This window comes from Charadrius vociferus, unplaced genomic scaffold (genome assembly GCF_000708025.1).
Source record: "Charadrius vociferus isolate BGI_N301 unplaced genomic scaffold, ASM70802v2 scaffold422, whole genome shotgun sequence".
Lineage (NCBI taxonomy): Eukaryota > Metazoa > Chordata > Aves > Charadriiformes > Charadriidae > Charadrius > Charadrius vociferus.
In genome coordinates this window covers 1,764,565-1,775,444 of record NW_009647080.1, presented here as the reverse complement: position 1 = coordinate 1,775,444, position 10,880 = coordinate 1,764,565, and the positions used below count along the sequence as shown (strand labels likewise).

At 37.9% G+C, this 10,880-nt stretch overlaps 1 protein-coding gene across 1 annotated transcript in view; it reads right to left on the bottom strand.

The window, feature by feature from the left end:
• Positions 1-4,486: 4,486 nt before the first annotated feature.
• E2F3 (E2F transcription factor 3) overlaps positions 4,487-10,880 on the bottom strand; it is a 34,830-nt gene continuing 28,436 nt past the window's right edge. Inside the window, exons 5-7 of the mRNA XM_009895808.1 lie at positions 10,471-10,585; positions 7,483-7,621; positions 4,487-6,760 (exon numbers count right to left, since the gene is read on the bottom strand). Of these exons, the coding sequence (XP_009894110.1) occupies positions 6,495-6,760; positions 7,483-7,621; positions 10,471-10,585 (520 nt within the window). The 3' untranslated portion in view covers positions 4,487-6,494. The remainder of the gene's footprint in view (positions 6,761-7,482; positions 7,622-10,470; positions 10,586-10,880) is intronic.

Below are 10,880 nucleotides of genomic sequence, written 5' to 3'. Positions count from 1 at the left end.
GGTGGCTTTTTGAGGCTCCGCTCCAGAAGCGTGGCTGGGAGGACCCGGCAGCTGCGATCCGCACGGCATGGAGTTGCCGGGCTGCTGGGGCTGGTGCTCGGGAAACATCGGATACTGTGAGACTGAAGGTGAAAATGGGATTTCCTCCATCAGTGCACCGTTGGCTGTGCTTGAAGCACAAAGTAACCAGTGCGGGGGCATCAGCCGAGCACCAAGGCCACGTGTCCTCTGCTCGAGTTTCCCAAACCCTTGGAGACTCACCTTTTATTTTAATCGAAAATTAGGTCCAGGAATACGTATCCAGTTAGAACAGTTGGCTTCAGATGTAACTGATGAGCTATTTGTTCCTGTTGTTGCCACAACATTTTTTTATTTCTAATCATTAATTTGCTCAAAATACAATGCTAGTAACAACTTTGCTGGTTAATCTGAAAGACGTGGTCAAAATATTTAATATTAAATGACTAAAGTTTATGGCATTGCTTTTCCTCCAATTTAGGGCTAGTAGCAACTTTTCTGATAAATATTTTGGAAAATGTTAGTCTGTGTGTTTAAACTTGGATGGCTAAAGCTAGGGCTCTAAGCAGACAGATTGTTAACTGTATAGTTTCCTTTTTGATCAAAGTGTTATAGAGGGTGAGCATAATCTTACCGCTTTGTTTTTAACATACACAGTTAACCTAAAAAGGTTATTTGTGTTGCACCTTTAGCATGCTTATTTTATTTTGGGGTTAACCTAAAAAGGTTATTTATATTGCATCTTTAACATATTTATTTTCTTTTGGGGTGGCCTGCTTTGGAATATAAAAGTCACTATGTCTTGTAATTAGATTTTGAACATTAAGTTCTTTAGAAGGAGCCTTTGGAATCATTATTTTATTCTCCAGATAGCAGATTATAGTGTCCCTCAAACTGGAGGGAAAGTGAATGAAAGCCCTGAGTGTATTCCATAATAGGCCTATTGGTCTGCTAGCAGATAAAACCTGGCAGCTTCTGCCTACTAATATCACTTCCCTTCCCTCTCCTTTTTCTTAAAAACTTGTGCTTATTTTATGTCACGCTTATCTGACAATGTTCACAGGCAAGAAAAAAGATAACAGTGAGAACAAAGTAACAGGAGAAATTCGAAGAAGAAAATTGGGAAAGAAAGAAACAAGCGCTTCATTTAGATCAGTCTTTAAGAACAAATCATTCTAGGCAGGACTAAGCACTATTAATATCACCCTGGCCTCATGATAGGGTCGTTGTTACAGCTTAAGATACATTTGCCTTTGTGATTGGTCTTTGTTTAAGCACACAAGTACTTTTCAGAGATACTCTCAGTGAGACAGTGAATAGTGTGTAAGTCATTATTTTTGCAGCATTTTTAGCCCAAAATAAAATGGAGGAAAACATCAGTAGTTGCATTAATCTATTTTAGACATCTTCCTTCATAGTATGGTGTAAGTAGTTCTTAGTGTGTCAGTAAGTAACAATATATATATTGCCAATCAGTATTTTAACTGCTTCCTGATAAGATTAGCAATTCTCGTCCTTTTACTTTTCAGTTTCCTGTTTTCAGTTTTCTGAGTACTTCACATGCAGTCCTTGAATTAAACTTCTGTGTTCTGAGAGCAGCACTGCACTGCACTACCCAAAGTTATCTAGACTAGCTCAGTGTTACCTTTCTGGTTAAACAAAACTGGGCAGACATCAGTGCTGTTTTATGGTTGAATAAAAAAGCTAAGCACAGATAGCCTGCTAGACATATCCAGAAATCTCCAGATGGCCATGATTGATAAAACACTACTTGTTAAGGGGAGGTAGTGAGCTCCAAGAGCAGCTCCCAGGCAGGAATAACCCGAGTCCCATACCTAGTGACATAAATAGGCCACGCTGATCAGTTTCAGCATGATCCGGCAGAGTCCTTACTTTGTCCTGCTGCCAAGAATTCATAGTATCAAGCAGCCCTTGCGCTAGCACAGTCCTATTCAGTTCTAGGATGTAGCCACACCATGGAAGGCACCCTTTCAGTCCTTTTGAAGCTGACAAATCTAAATTGCTTTGTAGCGTATTCGTAGTAACAAACCAAGGTGTACACAGACTGCTGGTAGTGCAGCAGGTAGCAAGGGGAGCGGGTGATTCCCTACCGACTCCTGACTGCAAGAAGAAAGCTTATCTATACCTACCCAGGAAAACTGCATTTTAAGAAACAGTGGCTGGCAGTACAATTCTTACGACTGGCCTTTTATAGACTAGCAATACACATGCTCCAGTTTCTCAAATGTCCAAAGAACAGCTTTAGAATACGTCCTTTCCAAGTTGCCTGTATACTGTACTTCCTACTCTTCAGGGGAGGTAGACTCAAAGACACCAGCCTCACGCTGGGTTACCATGTTAAGTCATTATAGGTTTTATAGGAGTAGGTAGTTGGAAAAGAAAAAAACTCCTAGGAAAATAAAATACAAACCTCAGTTATAGCTCATGGTTAGTAGAAGATACTTCCTTAGTTGTTTCAGAGCATCTCAGCTAGCATCCTTAGGGAAGGGAAACAGTCGGGCAAGCAAGGGCACAGTTTTTACATGACAACTTTATTCTCTGATAACTCAGGTGTAGTTCTGGGTGGAAAAGTAAGTGTGAAGTCATGCAAGAAAAAAAAATGGGTGAGTCCTAAAGTTAGATACAAGTAATTAGCTTTCTCCCTCTGTTCCTACAGTTTAGGAGAATCTAGCTGCTCATTTGTCATCGGCAACATTAAGAGCCACTCAGAACTGATAACCACCCATTTTTTCTGTTAGATATGACACTTTCTCCCTGTCAAGTCTGAGAAAGGAAAAAGGGGATAAAGAAACTCCCAAACTTAAAAAAGACAAAGCATTCTACTGATCTTTACTTTGCTGTAGAAAACAGGCAGATCTTGCTTCAGCAAGAAAAGCAAAAGGGGTAGATGAATTGTACTTGTTTATACTTTTGTTAATATCACTCCATTGACTTTGCTATGCAGGCTTTCGGTTCACTTCATCTTGAGAATTGTTGGCATTGGAGCACCAATGACATTGTGCCTTAACTGTATGACAGAAAAAATGGCATATACTGCTAAGTTTGGTGTTTCTAAACGTGCAGCAACGTCTCATGCTACAAAAAGTACCTTATGTATCTTTCATACTTTCTTTCTGCAACAAAAATGTCCATGTCTGCATCAAGGCAGTGGTGTAATTTACTCTTTCAGGTATAAGTCAAAAAGAATAGAAAGTGATGGTGTCCGTCATTTGTAGATGGATGAGTTCTCACTGTAGGTTCAAGGACAGGAACCACCTTTTTTTTTTTTTTTAACCTCTTTTTTTTAAACTCCTCTCCTGTGTGCAAAGCAGCATGTAGTTGCCTGTCAGTCACTCAGGTCAGTTTTGACAGATTTCTCAGAATCCTTTTCCATCTGCTGGCAGCCAAGGAATGCAACGCATATGGGCCTCAATAAAACCTCCCTGAATCTAATATGTGTATGCTGAATAATGTTGAGGTACATTATGCTAGCTCAGAGAAGTAGAATTTTAACTGGCTGGGTTTTTTCCTTCTGGCACTCAGCAGGTCCAGAGTTTACAAAGCAGATACAGAAAGCAGAAAGGAGAGAAACTGACATGAAAACTGAGAACAGGCCAGGGAGCTATGACAGATAGGACAGAAAGAGGACATTTATTGTCATCTCTGCTTCAAAGGGAGATTAGAGAACGCAGTCCTCTAGCCCTCCTTTATTATTTATTTGGAATATAGAAGAACAGAGGATCTTTACTGTAATCTTCCTTTCAGTACTGCTGTGTGCAGAAGTATGGACAAGTGCATAGAGAGAAAATATTTGTCTTCTTGTGTGCAGGGAAGATGACAAGACGCTTGACTTGCTCAGAATTGTAACATTTAAGCAAACAACCATATTGCGATTTCTTTATCCTGATAGTTGTTTTTTTTCTTTTAGTAATTGATGGCTGTGCATCTAGAAAGGTACAGCACCAAGACCAGAAAGGGAGTACAAGTTTGTAAATGCACATTTGGTTCAAGAGACTGTTAAGAGATGACTCAAGTAAACAGAACTTCATTGCAAAGCTACTATTAGGAGACTTCTGGAGAATTATCTGTAGAAAGGTTAAACAGATCCTCAACAATTGCATTCATGTTCTTTAATCCTAGAATAACCAAATTCCTATGAGGTTTGCAAGAAGTCTGTTCATAATTCATATGGGGGAATAAATAAAAATAAACCTGTGTTAGCCCAACCTCTGGATCTCCTACTATGTCTCTTTAGGTGTGTCTTTTTTATTCTTGTTTCACCATGGCTTAAAAAAAAAAAATCACACTGAACTTATTGTTCACATAATAAAAAAGTGGGATTGAAACTTATTGGGTGTCAAATGAGTGTGAGCACTAATAATGAAAATAATAACAGCTAGGTTCCACGAAGAAGCATGATAGGCACCAAGAGTAAGAAGAATTTAAAAAGCTGTATACAAATCTGAACTCTTTAAAAAATCCTTTTTATTGATTCATTACCATACAAAATTTATTCAAATTACATCCATTGGAAGTGGTAAGATCACAGCTAGAGAACAGGTCATCCTTTAATAAATCTATTTACAAAACTCACCATAAAAGCTTTTTTTGTTGTTTTTGGTTTTTTTTTACAGTATTTTACAGAGGTGTTTTTTTTAAACTAGCATACAATGCAAAGCTAAATTAGATTAGTATTTTGCCCACGCACATTGGGACAAGTGTTTAATTTGTACAAAAAAAGATGGTCTGCATTAGTCTTCATTTCCTCTTCCCCCGCAAAAGTGCCCCTTTGTCTCGCAAATCTTCATGCTCACACAACTTTTACTTTCCTCTTCCACAAGACGAAAACTTTAAATACTACAATTTTATTTACAGATCCACATCTAAAAAAACTCTTAAAAAATTACAAACCAGCTAGAAAATATTCTGGCAGTGTTTACAAATTAATTCTATTGTACAAAACTGCTAGATAACTAAAGTGTGAGTTGAGAACATACATCAACTTAAATACAACTGCTGAATGATCTATGCACACATTTGTACATATAAACACACACTTAACACTGTTTAACAGTTCTTTATGTGTTGCCTTTTATACATGTTATATTCCAAAACTCACACAGTCATACAGTGTTCTTTACTGCGACTTCTTGCCTTTTCATGTGTGAGCTTTCATAGCAGCAACTCAATGGTACCAGAAAACCTGCATACATAATATTCTACTACAGTACAAATAGTACTAATTTTCTGAGTATGTCAGATAAGTACAACAGTAATGCAAACAAAAGGATTATATGGGCATCATCTAATCAACATTACATTAATTTAGCCCAGAACATGGCAACATATTTTACACTCAAAAAAAAAAAAATTATTTAAGACTTCTTAGAATTCCTCTCACGTTCAAAAAATAAATATTGGTACTATACTATACTACCAAAGATCTTCAAAAAAATAAATGCAATTCAGTTGATGTGGTACTTACAGTTATGTACTTTGGAAAAAAATTAGTTCCATTTTGCTGGCGAAGAGAATTATAAAAAGCTGTAAGCAGAGGAAGCTAACCCACTGAGATAAATATGATATATTGAACAAACAAAGCTTGGCATAAGTGTTTTCCATAGAGGGAAAAACCCACAGTGCATCTCTAGTAGGCACTTAACACAAAGCCCCACTTAGTACCACAAAAATTTATGTACCAGTTCTAATGCACATCGGGGGCAGTAAAATTGAACTGTGCATCTTCGTTCTAGTTTAAAAAAACAACCAACAAAAACTACTTTCACACACACACACACACACAAGCATTTTTAAAAATCTGCAATTACTATGAGAAGTGGCAGAACTTCATACTTTTCAATATTTGCAATATACACTACATTTACAGTGTATTTTTTTTATTAAAAGCTTTTAAGGACATAAGTATTTGACCTCATAATGAGACATATACATAGCTCAAAATGAGCATTATGACAGCAATTTAAACATTCCCACAAGTAGCTGAAGAATCCCATTTCACGCTTTTGCATTACTTCATATTTATGTTCACTGCAGGTACAATCCATGTTGTGACACCCAGAAGACATGCATTCTCTGCAGAAGGCACGACCTGAAATACTATTATAAAATTGTTATTTAGGACTAAACCAGTTCATTGAGCCCTTCTCCGTAAGCCCACTTGTCACGGTAAGCAGAGACTGGGGGAGTGTGAAGACAAAACATTTATGGTCACCTGCTTGCACTTGCTGACTCACAAGGCGCTGGAGCTCAGGGTCAAGGAGAAGGCCTTGCTGTAAAAGCCTTTGCTTGTTGCTTATAGTATTTTAGGGAGTATTTAATTAAAATATCAGCACTGTTCAAGAGCCTAGTTTATTTAATAATGCTATTTCATAGTAAGTAGGGGACAACTCTGACTGATGGCAGGTTTTTTGATTCCATTAAAAACATGATTTAGATACGGCGAGCATTTAAGAGAATCAGCTGTATATAAATTCATCCACCAATGAAGGAAGCTTCTCTAAATCATAAGCATCAAAGAGGTCACTGATGCCTTCTTCATCCCCAAGGCTCAGCAAATAATCTTCCTGAAGCAGAGGAGGCAGCAAATTCACAAATGGTCCTTCAAAGTTTGAGGGAATTTGGTCCTCTGTCTGCTGGAGAAGGTTGGCTGGAGAAGCCAACGGAGAGATTGTTGCCATATTTACTGAGCAGTCACCTTGTCCTGAGTTAGCAGAAGCCACTTCTGTAAGAGGAGGGAGGGAAAAAATAAAGATGACACCTTTAATCTCTTTAGAAATATTAGACACAGATGAAACAAAGTCATCACTGCATAAAGGGCTTTTCATAAAGCATCATTTCAACAAAATAGGGCCTCCTTATAATTTCTACCTTGTTTTTCATCTGTTACAAAGGGCTTCTCAAAACTACTCATGTTGTTATCACCACTGACTTTTCTATGAAAAAAATATTTTACAAGGTTTCAACAACTACTGGGAAAAAGAAAAATCAAGTGTAGTGAGAGATGCCCGTTTCTCAGTGGAATTCATATTCCAAGTGAAAACTTTCTAGGCAACGGATGTCATCAGTGACACTGTGTAGCTGCATACGCCTGCACACAGAGGTTTCTGCCTCTTGTGTTGAGACAAGTCTTTGCTGCTACTGTCCTATTTGAAAACGCAAAAGGAACAAAATTGTTTGTTTCTTCAATATTGCATAAACTTAAGTTATAGTTCCATATGATATGCAAATATGAAACTTATTTTAAACAACCGATGCAGAGGAAAACATATTTCCCACTATATAAACCAGAAAGGCACAGTGGAAAATGGATGCCTTAGCTTTTCACTTCTTAGAAAAACAAAGCCGAAAAATAAAGCCAAAAGATAAGAGCTGGATATCTGAAGTTCGAAATCTTGAATGACAGCAAGAAGGAAGGCCATTAGTATTACAAAGAAATAATTTTACCTTTGGAAAAGGTTTTGGAAATATTTCCGTTGTGGTCCTGACTGTAAGTTTTCATTGGACTGAGGGCATCGTTTTCCTCTGGGCACAGATAAACTTCAATAGGTCCTTGAGTACTAGATAAATGTATCAATGCACTCTGCTAACAAAACAAATATCAGAAAGGTGTTATACCAATGAACATGACAGAACATTGACAATGTGGAGTAAATTCTTACTGGGGCATGAGTGTTTGAAGACATTTTTCACTAATCAAGAGAACCCGAAATCCCCCATGCATTTTTTTTTTTTTTTTTTTGAAGATGTGAAAGGCTCGGCTGATGTATCTTTTAGACTGGAAGAGAACATAAAAGGTTTTCCCACTGTCTGTAGTGCACGAATCTCAGAAGCCTACCATTTTATGTGTTGTATCATAACCGGAGAGGTAGAAAGGATTCAACTCCTAAAATTTTCTTACAACCATAATAACCTGGAGCATTCTGATGGAATGGAACTACAGGATGCAAGTCACAGGGTTTATTATTATTCATAACAATATTATTGGATTTATTTGTGTCAATATTTCTGCTTTAAAAGAATGCCAAAACATCCTTCTCACTCACCCAAAACCCTTCAGCATCAATTCACACTGAACTCAAATAGCTATATGTAAGTTCACCTGTTTATCAGGGAAGTTCTTCCAAATAACAAAGAAAAAACATGCCATTTTCACTACCCAAACTCATTTATATGAGTCCTCCTGTCCCTTCAAGGCAGCAACTCTAATTTTGATGGCGTTTCTGAATAACAGGAACGCCTAATTTGTCTCAAGAAATTATCTTTTCTTAACTTTCACGCATTGATGCAATACAACAAGGTGACATACGTAGACAGATAGGAAATCTGCAAAGTTGCTCTTAGCTTTATGATGGAAAATCATAAATGACTCCAGTTAAAAATAAACCTGCTCCAGCTGTATTGCATTAATAGTTTTTAAAAGTATGAATACAGGCATTATATACCTCTTTGAAGACTTATTTCAAATACATTTTCTTGTGCCCTCTAAGAAAAAGTTCCTCATATTATTTGTGTTCTGACAGTTATGTAGCATAATAGTCAGCATTTACAAATAGAGAGAACAACAACTGAACAGGGATAACCCAGGGCAGAGAAAACACTTAAGAGTACTTAGGGCAATGCTAAAGATAATTAGAAAAAAGGAGATGGGAAGAGCAGGAGTTGGAGAAGGTACTGTTGAGCGAGCGAGGTATGCAAAAAAAGACACTGAAATGTAACTGCAAAGGAGAGAAAGAAATAGGACTTCTACTGCCTGAAGCTGAACATTAAATGTATAAGTTGGGCATAGGGGATAAGGGAGGTCTAGGCGCTAGCTTTAATGGTTGTGTGCATCTCTCTCTCTACCCGCCTGAGTTCACTGAATTAAAAATCAAAACGTAATGCCTAGGGGAAACAAACAGGAAAGCAAGCAGCGATAACCGTATACATTTATGGATACTGATAAAAGATATCTCTTCCTCACTGCAGCAAAATGATTTATTCTTCCACAACCTCTACCTAGGTTCAAAGGGGAAACTAAGGACAAAGGCAGGGGGAAAAGAAAGGGTGTAAACCATAATGGGCCTAAGCAAGTGAGGAATAACCCTAGTAAAAGAAATGAGAGAGCATCTGGAGTCTGTTCCTGCCGGGCCCTGGGCTCAGTGGAACCAGCCCAAGAGCAGGGATGAGGGAATAACAAAGAGGTATGAACACAGCACAGAAGTTTCTGGGGTTTAGCCCTATGTCTAATTGCTCCTTGAGAGAAGAAATTAGGTGCATTTTTAAGTCTCTAAAGCAGTGGCTCATGCAAGTGATTTATATTTGCCCAACACACTTGGGTCTGTCGTAACAACTGGGAATTGCAAAGCAGCTCACTTTTGCCACCAAGAGAGAAAATCCCAGGAGCAGCAGAACCATGTGGTTCATAAACCATGAGAGGAATGAAGAAAAGTACAGCTACTCCCTGAGGATGTCTTCAAAGAAAAGCCACCTGAACCATTTTCCCCTGCAACTGTGACATCAGGTAAGGGAAGGGAGAAGCAGCCAAGTTACCCTAGATATCTACCTCGGATAAGGAAGAGAAATAAAAGGAGGATGAAAGAACAAGAGCCAGACATCTCATATACAAAAGCTGGCACTCAGAGGGAGACTGTGGTTTGAGCAGCAAGGGGCAACAGAAGAGGTGGACAGACAAACACAGACAGCTTCAGAAACAGAAGTACTTACAATAAAAATAGGAAAGGAAATCCCCACTCCCTACAGACTTTGCAATAGCAAACAAAAAGTGCACTAGCAGAAGGCACAAAGTTTTACACCGATGTGTAAAGTCAGTGTCAATGAAGCAAAGATGGTGATGGAAGAAGGAAGGGCAAGAATGGGTTCTAGGAGTAAACCACAATTTTCTACAATAACTGTAACACTTCAGAAAAGAAAATCCTACATGAAAACACATGTCTCAATAAATTAGGATATTAGTAATATGAGTCATCAAGATGCTTAAGGCATTGAGTTATCCATGAACTTTATAACCAAAACTACATAAAGTTTAAAAAAAAAAAAAAAAGACCTGAATCTCTTCAAGATTTTACATGGTTACAAACAAGAAATTTCAACTGTCAAGGAAAAGCTCTTCTTTACATAAAGTATAGCAAAAGAGAATAATCTGTAAATAGTGTGGATTACTTTGAAGGAAAGCTGGAACTGAGAGAAAAGGAAGAAATAATGATTGCTTTGTGTAAAATTATTTTTAAATATTGCCCTTCCTTTTTTTAAAAACAAAACAAAAAAAACCCCAAAACAAAAAACCTCCAAAGTTTGTAAGACAGATGAATATAGGACTGTATGCCAATATAATCCAACTTGGGCATCAGTTACCACAGTAAAACTCGCAACATGCTTGCACCATCTATAGAAAAATGATATATATCCTGGCAGGAAAAGCCAGGTTCTTCTTACCTCCACTGGGTCAGGCACTTCAAGTCTTGTTTCTGGAGGAGCTTTCACAACTATAACAGTTTGGTCTTTAAGGCCACTAATTTTTCGAATATCTTGATACGTCACATAAGCTAATGTAATCACTGTTAAGGAATTTTCCAACCCAGTTTATAATATATTCTATTAGAAGAGGCAGAATTCTTTCAATTATTTTTCCACTTACTAATGGCTACCTTACTCTTAGCCCAAAGTTTTCTATTCTCTTCACTGGTTGCGATTGCAGTGAAAGCGTGTGAAAATTTCTCTTTGATCTAACAACTGGGGCCACTACTGAGTGACAAAAGGGATTCTCTGTGCTGAGTCACAGAATGGTCAGGGTTGGAAGGGACCTCTGAAGATCATCTAGTCCACCCCCCCTGCCATAGCAGAGG